The sequence below is a fragment of the Typha latifolia genome, chromosome 11, assembly GCF_019914945.1.
Source record: "Typha latifolia isolate L0001 chromosome 11, TyphaL0001v2, whole genome shotgun sequence".
NCBI classification, from domain to species: Eukaryota; Viridiplantae; Streptophyta; class Magnoliopsida; order Poales; family Typhaceae; genus Typha; species Typha latifolia.
This window is the reverse complement of record NC_133096.1, coordinates 9,485,870-9,505,677: the sequence shown is the minus strand read 5'-3', so window position 1 is coordinate 9,505,677 and position 19,808 is coordinate 9,485,870. Positions and strand designations below refer to the sequence as shown.

General features: G+C 36.5%; 3 protein-coding genes across 5 annotated transcripts; all 3 read right to left on the bottom strand.

Moving 5' to 3' along the window:
* Positions 1-297: 297 nt before the first annotated feature.
* On the bottom strand, positions 298-1,839 carry LOC140797278 (heat stress transcription factor C-1b-like). Its single transcript, XM_073150605.1, has 2 exons — positions 1,363-1,839; positions 298-1,220 (listed from the first exon to the last, which is right to left on the bottom strand). The coding sequence occupies exons 1-2, from the start codon at positions 1,591-1,593 to the stop codon at positions 522-524; spliced, it is 930 nt and encodes a 309-aa protein (XP_073006706.1). The 5' UTR covers positions 1,594-1,839; the 3' UTR covers positions 298-521.
* A 2,694-nt stretch (positions 1,840-4,533) lies between these two features.
* LOC140798193 (kinesin-like protein KIN-13B) lies at positions 4,534-9,864 on the bottom strand. Its single transcript, XM_073151958.1, has 12 exons — positions 9,527-9,864; positions 9,248-9,439; positions 8,282-8,476; positions 8,068-8,175; positions 7,794-7,871; positions 7,609-7,690; positions 6,349-6,508; positions 5,955-6,257; positions 5,642-5,860; positions 5,116-5,566; positions 4,981-5,046; positions 4,534-4,901 (listed from the first exon to the last, which is right to left on the bottom strand). The coding sequence occupies exons 1-12, from the start codon at positions 9,698-9,700 to the stop codon at positions 4,722-4,724; spliced, it is 2,208 nt and encodes a 735-aa protein (XP_073008059.1). The 5' UTR covers positions 9,701-9,864; the 3' UTR covers positions 4,534-4,721.
* A 2,325-nt stretch (positions 9,865-12,189) lies between these two features.
* On the bottom strand, positions 12,190-16,371 carry LOC140798254 (NADPH-dependent diflavin oxidoreductase 1). Of its 3 annotated transcripts, XM_073152052.1 has the most exons (12): positions 16,187-16,371; positions 16,019-16,096; positions 15,843-15,947; positions 15,328-15,419; positions 14,937-15,121; positions 14,730-14,827; positions 14,551-14,625; positions 14,306-14,416; positions 13,879-14,013; positions 13,489-13,608; positions 13,111-13,327; positions 12,190-13,016 (listed from the first exon to the last, which is right to left on the bottom strand). In XM_073152052.1, the coding sequence occupies exons 1-12, from the start codon at positions 16,328-16,330 to the stop codon at positions 12,487-12,489; spliced, it is 1,890 nt and encodes a 629-aa protein (XP_073008153.1). In that variant the 5' UTR covers positions 16,331-16,371; the 3' UTR covers positions 12,190-12,486. The 3 variants fall into 3 exon arrangements, with proteins under 3 accessions (XP_073008153.1, XP_073008154.1, XP_073008155.1); XM_073152053.1 differs by lacking the exons at positions 16,019-16,096; positions 16,187-16,371 and having other exon boundaries at positions 15,821-15,952; XM_073152054.1 differs by lacking the exons at positions 14,306-14,416; positions 14,551-14,625; positions 14,730-14,827; ... (3 more) ...; positions 16,019-16,096; positions 16,187-16,371 and having other exon boundaries at positions 13,892-14,013.
* Between the last annotated feature and the right edge of the window lie 3,437 nt (positions 16,372-19,808).

Sequence of the window (19,808 nt, the reverse complement as noted above, 5' to 3'; positions counted from 1 at the left end):
TACTTGCCTTATATCACCATCATCTCTCTCTTCTCTCCATTAATCATCTCTCTCTTCTCTTCACATGTACATAAGATCAATGGGACCCATTCCTCATATCTTATGTTGCTTTCTTTTTCCGTCTACACCAATGGAGTTTTAGTCCATAATTAATGTCAGAAGCAAATATAATAAATATAACTCTATTATTGCTACTATTTTTCGTCCAAATATCTACGTCTAACTTTCAGTTGATGGCGACGGAAAGTACCCACTAAATAAAAAGAAGAAAAGAGAGATCCCCCACGATGATTCATATAACAAAAGAAGCGGGGAAAATGATTTCCTGGCATAGCCACTTTCATCACAAATGACATGCATTATTTTAAACTTACAGATGAAGCAAAGAGACGATCAAGCAAGCAAATCTAGTGGAAAGGTCAACAATATCGATCTTCCTTCCAGAGAGTTTGGAGGTATAGGAAGTAAACTATTTATATAACAACGGTACAGTGGAAGTAAACCCTTGCAAGTCTAAGAAGCTAGAAGAAACAATGACCTAAGATGGAGAAAGGGAAAGGCACTTCTTTTGCCGCCATCGAGTTCGGTTCATAGTTGAGTTCAAACTCGGACATGAGTTTTATCTGACTCTGTGAGGTATTAGGGTCCACTCCAATAATGCTCAACTGTTGAGCTGCATGGATTTTGCCACCAGCGTCAACTTCACAGGAAGCATTCAGAGTTTCTATTGGGGAGTAGACTAGTCCTTGCACAGTGGCTGGAGGAGGAGGAGGAGCAGGAACAGTAGGAGAGATTACAATGCGCCGCTTCTTCTTCGATACAAACTCTTGTTTCTTGGAAACCATTAGACGAGAGAGCAAGTCGGGGTCTTTGACGACCTTGGCGAGGAAGGACATCATCTTCCGGGGTCTCATCTCTGTGGCTTGGAGCCTTCTATCCATCCCTTGGAGCTCTTCTTCTAGTGCCTTTTGCTCTTGCCTTAACCTCCTGAGTTCTTGGATTAGCATTTCTTCCGCCATCTCTTCTTCTCCTACTATATCCTTTACAACGGACAAGTAATTGTTGCCGCTGCTATTGGAATGATAGCTGCTGCTGCTGCTGCTGTTGCTGTTGTTGTTGTTGTTTCTCCGGCGACTAATTAGAGCAAGTAAACGAGTCTCGCCTCGGAGAAAAGACTCATGAGCAAATTCCCATCTATCCGGGTCCACTTTACGAAAACCCTAAATCAATGAAAAGAATGAAGTCTTGAGTTCGAATCTCGCCAAACCCATCTATCTCATAATAAAAATATAAGGTTGAAATCACCGTTATCTTATCAGCTTAAGCATTGCAAGATAAATAAAAGAGAGATAGAGGACTAACATAGGTATTAAGTTGCCGAACGAAGCTGGAGAAGTTTTTGTGCTTAAAATAGCAAGGTAGAAGCAACTGCGAGAACTCGACAGGATCCAGCACCAAGAAGCTGTTGTTCTCCTTCCCCCACCGGATCCACTCATCTGTCCTCCGGTCGTTCACCATCTCGTACGTCTTCGCGACGAAAGGTGCCGCCTGTGCTTCGTACTCCATACTCACAAACCTACCCTTCCCTTCCATTTCCCTCCTTACAGTTGATCAGCACTTTGGGCCTCGTCAATCTCTCAAAGTACAAGTTGCTCTCTCCTCTGGGGTATATATATATATTTATTTTATCCATTTAAAATGTTTATAGATGTAACCACGAACAGCATGAGAGAAGAGACATTGCCTCTTCGGGTGGTGGAGGTGTAACGAGCAGTATTACAGATTGATGGGTTACAGGAGACAGCATCTAAGAAAGGTAATTGTGGATTGTGTGAGATTGTTTTATTATTCAAGAATTCTAAGATTAGATATAGGTTACACAAAAAGCTCTTGACTTTTTTTTAGATATAAATTTTTTAATTAATATATTAAATTGTTTAGTATTTAAGTCATCTACATCATCGAATAATTAATTTAAAGTAAATATCGCAAGTTATCGCTCCAAATTATTGGAGCTATCAAATTACCCCCTTCAAATCATTGTACTGTTGAATCATAAATTAGATCTTAACTAAAGTTGGGTTAGATAGGGTTAGATAACTCCCCAAGAGTTACCTACCCACTTTAATTCAATCTCGTATTATTTGTCAACTAACCTACTACTAAGCTGTTCCTCCTCCAGTACGGAATTGCTGCAGTGGTGGGGGGGGAGGAATTGATGCAGTCTGGTCGGATCATACGGTTATTTCCTGCAACTTGGGATGTAGAAGCCTGGCCGGATCATACGGTTATATCCTGCAACTTGGGACGTAGAGAATCCCAGGGGTCTAATGCGACAGTAAAGCTAAATCGACAAAACCTTTGCAACAAACCCAACTTAGACTGACACTTGTCGAATTTTCGAATGCGCAAGGACAGGTGGAGAACAGTGAGCAGGCTTCCAAGAAAAATTTATACACTACAGGCTCGTAAATTAGCAGGTTCGTCTTAGCTGGCGTCGCTTTCTTGGTGACGTCATGCTTAGGCTGTGCCACGTAGGATACGTCACGCATTAGTACGGAGATCCCACAAGGTCTCACAGTAGAGTAGACGACTACAGGACAGTCGGCAATGGAAAAGGATATATAGGTAAATTAAGGGCTTCGGATGTCAATATAAAATGAATAAAATATATGTTAATAATATAATAATTTTACAAATCACATCCTCTATTTTATCTATTTTATAATTCATATTCTGTTTCTGAATATTTTATAATTTAACTTTTTTTTTTCTATAATTTTTATTTAACATTCTAATATTATTTTAACTAATTTGACATTAATCTTCCTTTTATAATTAATCCTTTTTTTTTTCTCTATTCCTCCTCTCTAACTGCCATAATCTTCCTTTAATTTTCCTCCCAACCACCTCCTCTAGTCTTTACCGCCACCACCTTCTCTTGTCTTCTTCTTTTTTTTCTTTTCCCCCTTCTCTTCTACCAATCACATAAGGAAGATACGAGAGAATAAGAAGATAAAAAAAAATATAAATAATTTAAATTATTTCTAAAATATTTTAATATATTATAATATAATATTTCTTTGTTAGCATTATTCATGTTATTTATAAAACTCTCTAATAATATTAAGTGAACCGTTATATTTTCTGAAATGACAAAACTTTTCCTATATGATTTAGTTGGGCAGGATATGAGTATATAACAGTCATTTTATTTATGTTTGCTTCGTAAATATCAGTTCTCTAATATTAATTCCAGGCTCAGTTGAGCGAGCTTAGAAAGTCGAAAAAATTATTAATGATTTCGGTCAGCATCTCAGGCATGCATGTCCAAGATGCTGCGACGTCGCTCTGTTCACCGAACGAGTAGGATCAAGGGGCATAGACTTTCCCGAACTATTACAGGAAACCGACTATTTGGTAAAATAGTGCAACACTGGCGACCTGCCCCACTCGTCAGGTAACAATGGAAGTCTCGATCACGAGAAACGCTTTCTATTTCGAAGGGAAGAGAATAGATGGGAGGCTATTCTTATCTTTTAGTAAGCCGACCATTATTAGCTGAATGATATACGGTTGCGGTTGCGGTTGCGGTTGCGGTTGCGGTTGCTTGCTTCGTATAAATTGATGAGCATTAAAAAGAATATTTAATAAATATTTTTTTTTTATGAGAATGTTATATGTGTATATGGTTTAGTTTTATTGTGGCTTGTTTATTATGAGGATTAGCTCAGTTTTTTTATTTACATGTATCAAAAAATATTTATCTATTTATTTAGCCTATATTTGGTTTATAAATACATAATATATAAAAATCTCATGTTGTAATACTGGGTGTTTTTTTAGGCGGTCCTCAGCCCCTCATATCGTATGCTTAATTTTTGTGGCTCTTAATAGCATCAAACAAGATAAGCATATACTAGTATTTCATTTCATTACGTTATTTTGCTTCCACCATCTTCTGATTAAGATTTAGGTCGGTACCTTTCCCCGTCTAAACTGCCACAAAATTGGTCATCGTAATACCTAACCGTCCGACTCACTCGCTTCAGTGGTTCATTGCCAAAAATTATATTTTAACTTTTAAGAGATGAAATGGTCATTTTCTAACGGGATTTGCTCGTCACAAACATCTTTCCTGTGAGAAAAATTACGCATGAGATTTTGACTAATGGTGCTTTTATTACATCGGCATGAAATGAGATGGGTAACGTGTAGTTTACAGTTCGGACTCTAGGGATTTTTATGTGTTTTCAAATACAACATCTGTAGTGTTAAATAATAAATCAATATATATATAACTGTTTTATATTATATATATATATATATATACTTTTCCATTAAAAATTAAGAGAACGATATTTTACCATCCACTTAATTAAAATGGATGACAGTGTTTTGACATCCACTTAAATTGAAGTGGATGCCAATATACTGTTTGTGATCCCAACCTTTTTAACTAATACAAGAAAACAACACGACCTTTTTAATATCAATAAATAAGTAACAAAAGAAAATTGCTAAAAAAAGGGGTGAAAAACGGTGGCTCACAAGCCACAATTCTATTCCAGCTATCATGAGTTATAATGCATGATTTCATGATGACAGGAGCTGTGCCATACTGTCAAATTGCCAGGCCGATTCACCGAGAACTAATTTAGTATGGGATCTTGATAGACACTAATAATAGCCTGCAATTATGAAAGGCTCAAGCTTAATAATCAAGGGCAAGGAGAAGAAAGAAGAACGTTATGTTCATTTAAACGCCTCTTAAACTGAGCCAGACGAGCCTGGAGATTCACTATTCCAGCAGCTTTATGGGAAAGTATAGCATTCAATCTGGAGATGTACTCATCTAACTGGTTGCCAGGTTGATCTGCTTCAACCAAGAGGGTCATCTCCTGACAATATGAAATGACCAAATTATAGGGCATTTCTTCTTTTAACATCAAAAGACTTCAAATATGCTGAAACACTAACCTCCTTAATGATATCCAAAGTATCTTCCACTTGCTTACGATGAGCAATCACCAGGTCTTCTTCTTCCTGAAAATGACAATTAAAAAACTGTTACATATCCAACATGGAATCAGAGGATCAACTCTTAGTTCTTACCTTTAATAGATCACTCAGATGGTCACCTACTTCAGGTGGATCATTCCATTTTTGCTGTGCATTATCTCTCCTCACGTTCTCCTCCATCGAGTATGCTTCTGCTTTTCCTTTGCGCCACGACGGTTTCCCATATGCTGCCTCAGATACTTCAGACAACGCAGCAGTTGATGAATTCCTGCTTCTTTGTTCCTTAATATATTCACTGTTTAAGGAAGCTAGGGGCACCTCCCCCCTCCCACTGGGGTTAGAATCTACATAAATAGGTGGTGACTGTTCTTTTACATGTTGTTTAGACCAGCCAGAATTGTACTTCTCACTGACAACATCATTGTTCCCTTCTGGAGTGGAGACAGCTGGTAAACTCGAAGATAATGGTGAAGCAGACAATTCTCGTAATGGTGCCGAAGGAAAATCTTTCTTGGGGTTGCTCCCCTTTGAAAGGCTTTTCACCCTACATAAACAATGTTTTCCCTCTATAAACAAGAAAATGTAATTTCTGTGTAAAATGGTAAAGTTAGATCATCACCTATCAGCATATCTCAATGTATTCAGAGTATGCTCACATGAGCCAGAACTTGGGGAAATGCATGAAATCATAACAGTGCGTGAATCTCCAATGAATGAATCTCTGAGAACTTCCGTTAGTTTACTGCCTCTGAAAGGAATATGAACCTGGTCATTGTCGAGTGCTCGGATGCATTCCTTTAGGGCAAGCAAACTTTTATTGATCTCGGCACCTTCTATTCTGCATTACAATTTAGAACTAAATATATTAGTATGGAAAAGCTACTAACAAGTTAGCAATTAAAATAGCTAAGAAACAAAATATAAAGCATTACCTTGTCTGTTTATCGTTATCAGTGGTATCAGCACCACGTTCACTGCCAGCAAGGTCTATGAAAGATAGCTTGCCAACTATTCGTGCAGGCTTCGACTCATTGCCATCTACTGGTCTTTTTATAGCAAGCTGAAGAATGGCATGAGATCGAGAAGATTCTTCATTTGCACCAGTTGTGCCTGTACTTCTGGTAGCATTCCCTTTCTCAATCAACTCCCTGATGGTTTCCACACTGGATACTTTATGCTCTTGCAAACCAACAATGCAGACTTTCTGCTTGCCGTCCTCCCTCATGCAAAGCTTTCTGAATAAGGTCAACTTTGGAGTCAACAAAAGAGCAGAGAAGCAAATTTCTCAATCTTTACCAATTAAGCAAATGAAATAAACAAAGAGACCTCCTCTCGTTTAGCAGATCAAAAAGTTTTCCACCATATATCTCGAAGAAACTGACAAATAACTGAAATCCTTGATTCCGGTATGTGTGGTGCATCAATCTCAAAATATCTTGAGAAGCTTTAAGGGGAAGTGGTTGCATGGTGTATGTTTTTCCACTACCTGAATGAAAAAGCTGGTTACACATGATTTTTTATCCATGATGATTGAGCAAAGTTACTGTAAGGGATAATAGCAATAGCCAAAAGCATGTGATAAATAGACTTACTATTTAAACCAAACCCCATAAGTAGCATGTATCTAATGAAAACCACCAGGATTAACAAATGCAATTGATCAAAATTCTAACCAACTATTATCTCAAAGAGTTCAAACCAAAGGTCATATTTTAGTGATTCAGTTCATAAGGAGACGCCCAGGGGGAAACGACAACCAATACATTATCCTTAGCAACAGAGCAAATAGACAATGAGACAAAGGAAATTACCTCAGAATGTAACTGAACAGAGAGGGCATCGTGTAACCAAACCCAATTAATTGAGAGATGGACGTTTCTTTTTTTGGTTAGACAGCAAGCAAACCCACCGTAAGAATGGTGGAGTAAATGTATCATTATGAAGGCCACCTACCAGAGAATTAGCATTTCGTATATAGATCATTAGAATTTTAGTGAAGGAAAATAACAAACCTAAGTCAAGTCACATATAACACATTGATAATGGCTGTTAAGAACTTTGGATCACAACAACTATGAAGAAAGAAAGATTTCTTCTTTCCGAATGGACACTTAAGGTTAAAGCAACTGGGAGAAGCCCTATTTTAGCAACCAAGACCATGTCAGGGTCCATGCAGGAATGGTGTGTAACCACGAGCATTATTGAACAAGATCTTTAATACTGATCATGAACCCATTAAGTGGTATTTTATCAAAGATCCAAGGAAAACCTTTCATCTAATGTAAAATAGACAAATTTCTGTTTTCCAAATAAACTACATATTAGAAACATAGGGATAGTAAATCAGAAGCTTTCCAACTAAAGATCACACATCAATTCTCCCTCTAGAATCCTAAATTAAGAGGGTTCTATAAAAACAAAGAAAAGTAAACAATATGTCATGATTGCTAAGCCTTTTGGATGTGACTTGACAGGGAATGTTTCTAGAGATGACATAGAGATGTAGAGAGAAGATTGCAACAGCTTGCATCCATGCAAAAGAAAGTCTTGTCAACCAAAATGTTGTGTGAGTTAACAAAGACTTGCCTGTTTGTCCATATGCAAAACAAGTTGCCTTTGTACGCTGAAATATTGCTGGGACAACTGGCTCCACTGTCTGCTGGTAAACCTAGAAAAGTAACATCAAGTTGAGGATGATCAATTGATCACAGTATATTATATCACACATTCAAAATTGAGAGCAGATTTTTGCATTTTGAATTTTTCCTTACTTCATCATTTGAAACATCTTCATCCAAGACAGCATCAAATACAAATTCATGTTTCTCAACATACTCTGTTAAATCAACCTGCAGAAAGACAGTCTCAGACACCAATAGGCACAAGTTGAAGAACAGATCCTCAATTCAACATCCCATTGGCTAAATTGGAAAATATGTCACCTCCATATAGAAAAGATTACCTTCAAGAATTTCGCCACATAATGAGAATTCATAGATATTCAATCAAAGAAACTAGGGCACGTAACATGGCTTACAATCTCACCTTAAGTTTAGTCTCATGAACTGTAAGAGAGTTGGAATTTGGTTCAATTGTAATGATGTCTTCTTCCTTCTTTGCTATTTCTTTCTTGTTAAGTGGCCTCTTTCGCACCTGCATTCACATATTCAGATCATCAGCCTGATGCAACAAACGTGCAATAGGCTAAGCATGGCAGTCACCATGATCTTACATAATGCTCTAGGGCAACAGAACATACCACTACTTTGATCTTGGCAACAGAACTTGGTTTCTCTTTTTCTGCTGAGAAGTTTTTAAGGTAGTTATTTTCTGATGCAATAGTAGGCTTGCCCATTTGCTTGCTAGTGGTAAAGCTTGGATCTGAATCATCGAAGCTTCTATTGTGAGAAAATCCAAACTGTTGCATACCATCATATAGCCCAGGAAAAGGAATCTGCAGAGGTCAGTATCAATAATTAGTAAAAACATGATTAGTTCAGCTTGTTCAATTAACACAAGGATTGAAAATCTACTACTCAGATAATGCTGAAGACAATAGGCATAAATAGGGAATGATGAATTAGGCTGCAACAATGATTTTATTGCAGAGCAATTACCCTGAGACAAAACCTTTTACTCATTCCTAGTTAGAGCCTCAACCTGTAAAAGAATATTCTTATTGGAACTGAACTCCTCCCATAACAGCCATCAGTTTATAACTCTTATATTCTTATCAACCTTTTATAGAATCCAAGGCCTTTTCGAGTAACCATGAACAATATACATACAGCCATTGCTTGCTAAACTGCAAATTCTAGACCATCGGTTCTCCCTCCAAAGCATCTCACAATCCTAAATTGATACATAGACAAGTTTGCAATAGAATCAGACATTTCACCGACATAGAAATTGATGCTTGCTTCACCCACAGCTGATTATACAAGAATTTGACCCTTTTCATAATAAGCTACAAGATGATGGAATGTTTTCACTGCATTTTCACATAAATGCACACCAAGATCCGCTACGTTAACAATAAATTTGGTTTATGTTGTGCCCGAAATCACCACTCAAAACTCTCTACATACACATAATTTTCCAAGTTTTTCAAAAGATTCACGAGAACAAGTGGTTCCCAATGTAGTTATGCAAGACACACTTAAACACTAAAATCACAAAGGAAACACGAACAAACAATCAAATCACATAGATTACTGATGCTTACTACTTCCGGAAGCAGCTCCGTGTCAAATGAATGGAGATCCAGCAATCCAGGACTGAGCTGACTCGGCAAAATGGATTCCTCCCTCTGGCTAAAAGATCTCGATCCAGAGTTCGGCGTCGACGGCTCCACCGACGAGAAGAACTCCCCGCTCATACCTCTTGCCACTCCCTTCGCCATTCTCGAGTACTCGCCCTACAAAACAAAAAACCCCAACCGATCGAAAGATCTCAGCCACCACGAAACCCCGTCAATCTCCACTAGATCCCGAGATCCGCTTACCTGGGGAAGACTTGACGCCGAGTAGGAGTGGTGGAGCCACTTGCTCCCGCCTCCGCCGGCGCTGGAGTCGAGGAGGAGCTGATCCGACGAGTATTGCCGGTGGTGGTGATGGTGGGGACCACCGGATCGCTGCGCCTGCCTTCCTCCTCCCACCGCCGTCGCCGCGCCGCTCATGGTTGCCTTCTTCCTTTCTCTCTCTCTCTCTCTCTCGCTTCTTTGACAGAGGTGAGGATATTTGAAAAATATCGAGAGGATCGAGAGGGCTGATTACAAAATAACGTGCGCTTTCTTGGACTCCTCTCTACCTCCTAAGTGTTTTGAAATGGTATGTGGTGACCAAGCGCCGGATCTCCTGCGGTCACAGATCTATAGATCTCAGTATTACTAAACACGTGGCACAAAGTAGGAGGTTCAATAAGTAGGGACCACATTATTTACGAAACGTGGAGACAGCAAGAGGAAGAGCAGGATAAGCGCTTCACGGACACGTGTCCAGATAGCGCGCATTGGTAGGTGACGGGTTGCTAGTTTACGTACGTACGAAGATATGTGATCCCGGTCGGCGGTCGTTCTGGTGGGACCAACGTTGACGTCGCTTTAAACTCAAATGTGAAAGGAAAGCCCAAAATTTTGGGCCGTGACCCATGGTTATTGCAGTAATTAATATTTTCTACACCTTTTTAAAAATATATATATAGTATGATAATTGTTAATCTTCTTGGGGTTTTTTTTTTAAAGTTAGGTCTTGGTATCTTTAATATCTACAAGAATTTGGCATGAAAAAAATACTAACATTTGTAATGTGTATATATATATATATATTTACTTTTATATACAGAAACTTAGGGGTTGTTTGATTGAGTGGGATAAAAATTTGTTATTTCAAAATAAACTCTCTTTATTCTAAAAAAAATTATATCAAGCATAAGTATTTTTATTCTAAATATCTTTATCTCATATTTAATTGGGATAAAAACAATTTAAATTATCTCACCAATTATTCTAAAAATATAAATGACCAATTTGTCTACACTTTTTATACACTATTTATGGTAATATGTTATGATTTAGAGTCAAAATGAATATTATAATGTGACTATAATATTTAGTAAAGTAAAAAATATTTTGATATGGAATGTCTATTTATGATAGTATTTATATTGTGTAAATTATAATAAAATTTAAGTCAAATTATATTCGGACAACAATTATAAAAGTTATAAAAAATATAGCAATAATAGTTTTTTTTTTTTGTTGTAAAAGAGCAGATTAACTGCTTCCATAATTTGGGCCAAAACAGTCATCAACTTGTTAAAAGAAAAACAAAGTCTTTTATGGATGAGAAATATCCATCTAGTGGCTTTTTAAAAAACAATCCGACTCTTTCACAACTAGGGCCATTAAAATAGTAAAGCAACTCGAAGTCGACTTAAGAATGAGTTGAGCCAAGTTTGATCTTCAAAATAGGCTTGAAAATATAATTTCAAGACAAATTTGATTATGGGCTTGATCAAATAGGCTTGAAATAATAATATTATATTATACTTTTGTTATAGTTAAAAATTATAATGCTCTACGACAATATAGAGTTTAGTTCTAAATTTTCATGGCATCATATATCTTCTAAATATATGATTTTTTTTTTAATTATACCTTATATTAAATTTGATTCGAGGCTACACTAAGCTTAATTTAATTCAAGTTTTATCGGGTTTAAAATTTAATTTGAATTAACTAAGGTTTAAAATTATTTATTAATTGGCTCGTTGTCACGTTTAAACTAGAGTTAACGCTCAAAATTAGCTCAAATTAAAATGATTTTAATTCAAACCCATCACAAAACATGCTCGATCAACCTCGGCTGCGATTATTACGAGTACATTACAAAAGAATGCATCACTTTTTGGCTCGATTATTAGGTGTACAACAAAGCTAATAAGTTGGAACAGGCTGACAGGTGCCCCCACAACCCCCCCAGGATTCACAGCTGGTTGCAAAGCTTCCAAGGCACCATTCGGTTCTGCTCAAGTGCTCCCTCGAAGATAATATAATAGTTGTAAAATAATATTTACATTTATCTATTTATATTAATCAATTTTATTCCTCATCGCTATCAAACACCATCTTATCCTATATTTTTGTTCTAATATTTATCAGTCTTTTTTTTTAATAACAAAACACTCAACCAAAAATTAAAATAATATTGTCTTACAAAATAATTGCCCATTTTATCCCAATGATTCCTTATCCAGCAACAAAACCGGGCCTTAGATTTGGAAAGATCACACTGATGAGAATATTTAGCACTTCTTATCCCAGATTTAAATAGGAATGGGCCGTAGTTGCAATTGCAACTTGGTAGCAGCTGTTGTTTATTTTTATGTCTCTGGAGTGTGCTGTTGTTTATTTTTATGTCTCTGGAGTGTACTGTTGTTTATTTCATCTGACGAAATAGTTTGTCGTCAGATAGATTTGAGATACGTGTGATGGTGGGATCCCAGTTATCAAATAATTTGAAGCAGATTGGTGCAGAAATAAATTCACTGGATCCATCTATCTTAAGATTGGGAAACTGTAGAAATATATAATGTCAACAAACTAATCAAGTATATTTATTTGGAGGAAAGCTGGAGAGGCCATTGAAGATGAACCACAGCAATAGGTTGCAAAACTACGGAAAATGCCCGTTTCATTCCATTGCTACAAATGATCGTGATTATAACAGTGGCTTCTGCCAGCAAAAAAATTAAAAGAAAGAGAAAATTCATGTTCCAATTAACTCAAACCTCCAATGATATTACCCCTATATGATTGGAAAAAATAATAAAAAGTTACAGAAGAAGATGTTCGACAATAATGCTACTCCACAGTCCAATAAAACCTGATACTGAATTACGGTTTGTCTTTTTTGAAAGGAAAAAAAAAATCTGCACGTTTGAACTTGAAAACCCATCCGACGATCACGACCATGTCTCAATGTTAAATCTACCAGTCCTTTCCTGTGCTCTGAGCCATCTTGAAGCTGATTCTTTTGACATCCCACTTTCTTTTGAAATAACTTCTTCCAGTGCCTTGGTGACATCCGCTGGCATTTTTGTTGAAGACCCAGCAATGTATATTGCAGCTCCTGCATTCAACAAGCTCCAAATTCTTGTGCTCTCCTCCCTGATCTTATGCTGCACGTATATCTTCTTAGGCTGATCTCTAGAGAAAGCAACAAAGAAGCCCCCACCTTTCTCCGCTGAGAGTATTCCATGATCTTGTGCATGAGATAACCAGAACTCTTTGTACAGGAAATCAGATTCGCGGTTCCTGCAACCGAAGAAAAAGAGTATCGGGGATGTTGATTGACTCATACTCTGTATTGCCCTTTCCTCAACGAAGGCACGGAAAGGGGCACAACCTGTTCCTGGTCCAACGAGAATAAGAGGAAGTGTTGGTGGTGGGGGCGGCAGAGAACCTCGATGAATCCAAGAAGGGATGAGGATTCCTGTTTATAGACAAATTGTTGTAATGATTAATATGACAATCAAACATATTGTTCTGAGATAATTTGCCGCCACCTTATGAACATATACATCTACCTTCATGTGGATCAAGTCCAGCTAGCCATGTGGAACAGAGTCCTTGTCGCTTCCTCTTGAAAGGAGTAGTCCATGAGACAATGCTAACAGTTAGGTGTACTTGACTTGGATGTGCTAAGGGGGAAGAAGAAATAGAAAATGCTCTTCTTTTTAGTGGAGGGACTAGCTGTACCAGCCATTCAAATGGCATTTGCACAGATGGAAAATCCTCTAGTACCTTCAAGGTAGAGCAAGTCAGGCATGAGACTTTGATAAGCTGTGAAAATGAACTGAGAGAACAAAATATAGTAGGTTTTCATGCTAGGTAAAATCCTATTCCAAATGGTACTGTAAACAAGGTGGCATGGAAGAAACCTCTTGAAATGAAGAAGAATTTACCTCTAAAACAGTTCTATGTTCCTTCTGGTTGTACTGATATAAATCATCCCTCCCTTCAGGAGAAGCGAAGTATTCAAGCTTTTCTTTCTCGTGTTCAGCAGCTGCATAAAAGCTCATCACCTGAAGGGCATAATTAGATATGGATCATATGGTTGACTACTATCATGCGCCAAAAAATGCCTAGCAGAATATCAAAATAACACATGTAGAAGCACTACTAGGACGAATTTTATGCTTAGGGTTTTAACTATATGCCATATTATCAAAAACAGCACCAAACTATCTTGCCCCAAAAGAATAGATAAGACCAAATTATTTCAGATGCTCAGATGAATAAATAGATATGACTGTGCAAGTAAAAAGGAAAAGTTCACATTTGAATTATCTTGCCTCAAAAAAATACCGTCGAGGAGATGCTGACGTAATATCCATTGCCAATGCAACAAAGCTCCTTAGTTTGATAGGATGCACCATACCATTGACATGTGGATCAAGAGATTCTTTCTCAGTATCTCTGGGTTGAATCTGAGACAGAAGAGGTTCTTAAACTTCAATATAATTTCAACTTTCACGGCTCTCAAAAAGAAAGAAATATCACTTGAATTTATTATCCTAGTTCTTATGAGAATCGAAAGTCCTTCAATGTTAGCAAACAAGCCACCATATCTAAACTAATAAGAAGAATATATAAGGAGAAAAAAGAAGTCCGCACTATTGCAAAATAGACAATGCAAGACAACAAAGGCATGTATGCTAGATAGAAAAGGATAAGGATGGCCAGTGAAGATTAAATTGAAAAGGAAGAGGTACCACATACTGTGATGTAACAATCTGGATTGAGATTACAGCGTTGTATAAATGCATCAACACTAATTGGATTCTGACTTGGGAGAACCTCAAGAGCATCACCAATTTTATAATCAATGACCTGGTCTTGTCAAAAACACAAATAACAATTATAAAAATATGACCGGATGTCCCGATTGTCACAATATATAGCATTCTGGAAGTGAAAAAGAAAAGGTGAAGTAAATTTCAGTGAGCTGATAGAGTAGAACTTACAGAAGACGAAGATTCCAGTTCAAAATGGCGCACATCTCTATCATCACCCTCCTTGGTCAACCGTTTGTTTGCTACCTATCATAATATTTTACAAGTGACTTTTCAGATGACCAGTGATAAAAATTGGATTAAGCACCAGCTGGTTAGAAATTATAGGCAGGACATGCAATAACCCATACCATTGTCAATATGTAATGTGGTTTTTCATCGTCATGACATTGTAATGCGGGAGACATTAAATGAGCTCTTTCAATCACCTTCGTAAAATATTCTGGATCTATTTATTACATAGGTGACTATTGTAAGAAAGAAAGTTCTCAAATGAAATGTTAGTATCCATAAAGAAACACTTATAATCAACAACAGTTTATTAGCATTCCTTTCACCTGACATGTCGGAAACCTGCTGTTGGACCTCATTAGCAGAATGATAAATGACCTGGAATTTCGAACTCTCTAAAGTTCTGTGATCAGGATGCAAGATATCTGATATGCTTGGCAAAATTGATGGATATATTTGATTCAACACCCTCCATAAAGACAACAACCACGGGTCCAGAGTACCTTCATATCTGTGGAAAGTGTTATCTTATAGTCAGTTTGGCTCTCTTTACCAATATATATATTGCAATAGAGAATCTTTTGACAGTAAAACTAACTAAAACAAATAAACTAGATTCATGCTATCAAAGCCTCAAAGAAATTTTTTGAAAATCAACAAGAAGATAGAGGCTGATTGCTGAACATAATGAACAAGGAGAAGAAATAGAAAACATACCCTGAAGGGTGCTGATCGTCACCCAAACCTTTTTCAATAACTGGTTCAGCACCAAGATCTAAAAGCCTTCTATCCAACTTCTTTGCAGCAAACTGCAGGTAAACGTAACAAACTTGAAGAACAGTTGAATTCTATGCCATACTACATTCTGCATGTTGAACCTGTTCTTCCTATAGGGCTAAATTCCACGCTTATAACATAAATGGCCACTGGAAGCTAAATGTTCTGAAGGGCATTATCTGCATCTATGTGCTTGACCATCTGACGCCATGTTTTCAAGATAGAGATTAAACGTTAAGCTGTATAAGTAATTAAATAAATCGTGTGTGCATTGGATTCCGGTATATGTGATTCTGTCGATTTTCATAAACACACTATAAACATACAGAATCTGTAAGAAAAGGAAAAAAGAATATCCCTTAATCTAAGAATAGTTAAGAAAAACAAAATATGGCTCTTTTAATTTCATTTCAATTGCAACAAGAAACCATACCGACGTCGTTTTAGATCATTACATTATATTTCTGGTATCCAGAGTCACCCAACCCAAACACAGCATACCGCAGTCCTTCCAACCACTTTTGACTAAGATTCCTTTGCAAAAGAAACCGCCAAAATCGCTACAACAACAACAATAACAAGTAATTGGAAACAAATCATTCACCTAAAACTCCAATCAAACACCACAAACCTTCATCGAATCCGGCGGATCCCCCTGCCCCGTCGTCGAGACCACAAAGATCACAACAAGCTCATCCGTCAAACCGCTCTACCAGGAACCAAATCAAAGACACCGACTTTAACTTCGTGGCGATCGAATTCTTATAAAAAGTAAAGCTTTTGACTTTTGAAGCCTCACCACGTCGAAGTGATCCATGGAAACGACTTCCACGGCGGGGCACCCGCCGCGCTCGGCCTCTCGCCCGACCCGCTCGGCGACGTCCATGGCGTTCCCACTCTGCGAAGCGTAGAGAACGAGCAAGCGATTCAGCTTCGCCGCCATTTTTTGATCGGCGATGGGCGGAGGGAGGAGGCGAGCCCTCATATCTCGACTTCTATTTGGGCTTTCGAGAGCCCACTCTTATTGGGTTATTGGGCTCGAGGGTTAGAGTCCGTTTAGAAACCCAAACGTAGCGAATTGGAGTTTGCACTACTTATAGTGGGGATTATTAAGTATAAATAATTTGATTCTATTGGCTGGAGCTGCTGGATTTTTTGCAACTAAGACCAAGTTTAATTAATCATGACATGCCCGGAAGAACAACATGCAGAGCACCATCATATGCATGTAATTTTTTTTAATTATTATTTTTACTGGATTTGATCCAAAAGAAACTTAGTTTAGGAAGAATATAATCTAACCTGTAATTATTATTATTTTTTAGAGAGAAAGCATCATTAAATTATCCATTCTTTATATATATATATTTTACTTTCTCCTCCTTTTGTTGTTGACCTTCTTTTTTTTATGAGAAGCATTCTAATCAAATCGATGTCACTCAAAGTTAAATTGAGAAATACATGCACAACATGAACTATTTTAATCATCCATTTTGACTACTATTTTATTTATAAGTTCTATTCAAATTGCAGGCCTTTATTCTTCATCCTTGTAATTCAAGAATTGAAAATATAATTTTACAAAGAGCTCAAACAACATAAATAGAGTCCTATCCAATGAGATAGTACTCATCTGATTAGAGAGAACTCATAGTGTATAAGTATTTTTGGGTTCAGTGCTCATAGATAGAATCCTAAAACTTTTAAAACATATCAAGATACTATTTCATCAAAAAATTTACTATTTATTAGAATGTGACATATAAAAGCTATGATTGCCTAACATCTTAAGCTTTTATAAATAGTTGATGGGTTGACATAATTCTCCATCAGCTCTCAGTTGCAGACCCCTTCCCCTCTCTTTTGAGCTTTCCATCTGCTACCAATAATTACATCTACTATACCCCCAAAAAAAAAAGATAGATATATTTATCAACAGCTCTTCTTCCTCTCCTTTCCTCTCCTCTTGCTTTCATCAAAAAGCCTGAATGAAATGTGGCTTTTGATACGCCCTGGATTTCCTGGCACTGGCAGTACATGTGCTTGTGGGCCTTCCAGTTTGATCACATTAAAAAAAAATTAGGCTTGCTCAGAAGATTTTTTATTTTATTTTATTTATTTATTTTGTTGAGAAAAAGGAAGGATCTAGGGATATATGAGGTGGACCAAATCCCCTCCAAGTCCTCCTATTTATCCTATAAAGTGGAAGAAGAACCTTACCCCTCCTCCCCTTTTCCCAGAAAGCTATAAGGATTGAAGGATCCCACTATGAGAAGCCTTAACTTGGTGGTGGACTGGGTGGTGCACTTTTGATGGATGAATAGATTGGATAAAAGATATGCTTGGCATCACCATCTTGATGGGAAATAATGGAACAAAGCCTAAGCTAGGGTTGAGAGTGGAACAGCATGATCCCCGGCTTAAGGACCAATTTGGATATTGTTCTAGATACTATGACACTTTTAGTTACTAATCATTTGACCCTTCTATTTTAAAGAATATATTGATACTTTTAAAATAAAATAAAAACTTAAACTACTCCAGGATAAAGTTGTCTAGTAGAATGGGCAATAATCCTGTCCAACAAGTGCCAATGGGATAGTTATTATAATTATTATGCATAATAGCTAGTTTAATTTATTTTATATAGTTTTAAGACAATAAAAGGAAAGCACAAAGGTATCAATAATAAGAAAAGCCAAAGGTTGGGTGCCTTTTCTACATTTCTTTTATGGTTATTATTTTATTCTTTTTCTGCTTAAGAATAAGATGAGTTAAAAGCTAGTTCTTTATTATTATCTCTATCTCAATTGGGCAGTAACAACTTACATACTGTGTAGCAAACTGTAGTGCCATGTTCAAAATTGAATTCATAGGCCTATAACCTACAGTTAATTTACTGTACATCAAAGTTTGTGTGTGCCACTTAGGAACAACATGTTATGGCCTTTGACCATGTTTATTATATATGCATTTATAAACCTATGCCTATTAATTTGTGTAATATCAATAAAAATAAATAAACTACTCCATCGGTTGAAATATAGTTACTTTTATGTTATATATCAAATTTAATCAACAATCATATTTTGAAACGGAGCGTATTACATTTATTCATATATTTTTAGAGAAATTTATATATAACATCCGTCGTTTAATGAAATTATGATTTATATCATATATTTTTATTATTTACAAATTGAGCCATATAATTTAGTAAATATGTGTAGAAAATACTCTCATGTTTAGATATGCTAGTTAAACTTAATTAAATATTTGGGTATAGTTAACTATACTAAAAGAATTACAAAAATACTCTCAATGAAGTCATACTATGAATAATTTAGTTATTTTAAAAATAAAATAATAAAATATTTTTACAGTGTTAGTTCAAATCTAATACAGAGTATTTTCTACATGTATTCGTTACATTATAGGAAAAATATATAGTGTAAATTATAATTTCATTAAATATAGGGTGCAATATGAAAATATCTCTATATTTTAAACTTAAGCACTTAATTTTTATATAGTCTAAACCAAATTATTTATACTATTATTAAAATAAAATGTATTTTTAAAGAGTAATTAAATATTTTTATTGTATAGTTAAAATGGGACCGAGCCAAACAGGAGAGGGGTTAAAGTGTAATTTTCCATTGTGTGCGATAGTAATGATTGTGTTATAATGGTGTGAAGTGAACCCCTGGACCACTAATTTGGTAGTAGTCTGTGGAGGCATCCATTCCATTCCATAAATGGAATCTTTAGATCACAATCTTTATGGGACTCTAATCCACTTTAATTGGACGGTGGGCCACGTGGGCCCGTCTCAGGAATCGCCGTAAAGGAAGCCGCCTACGTCGGCCCAACCGCTCGTGTACACGCCAAGGCTGCCGTACGTGGCGTAGCTCCGGTGCTCGTCGCATCGTCCCTCGTGCTTTCGGCTCTTATCACAACGCGATTAGTCAAACAACCGAGTCCAAGAACGCGGTGCCAAGTTCAACTCCCACTCATCACCGTCATTCAACTCTGCAGTAACCTGCGTTATTTGAGGGAAATTTGCAAACAACACCTTAGCTTTTATGTAAAATTTGCGATGAAGTCCTTCCAATAAAAATGAGAAAAAGAAATAAAAAAAAGCTCACTTCCTGAAATTGCTCAAATTGAATTTTATTTATATTAAAATTTTATTATATATAAAACATTTTAATTTTTGACAAATAGATTATGAGCAAAGCCACATACAAGTAAAGGGTCATATTAACTGGAATGCTATTTTTTTTCCAGTTAAGATTCTGTATTATTTAAACTTATATATTTAATATGTTATACGGCTTTTTCTTCTGAAAAATAAAGTCTAACTCCAAGTTTCCAAATTATAAGACTTTATAATTATTTATTAGTGATTTCTCCCTGAG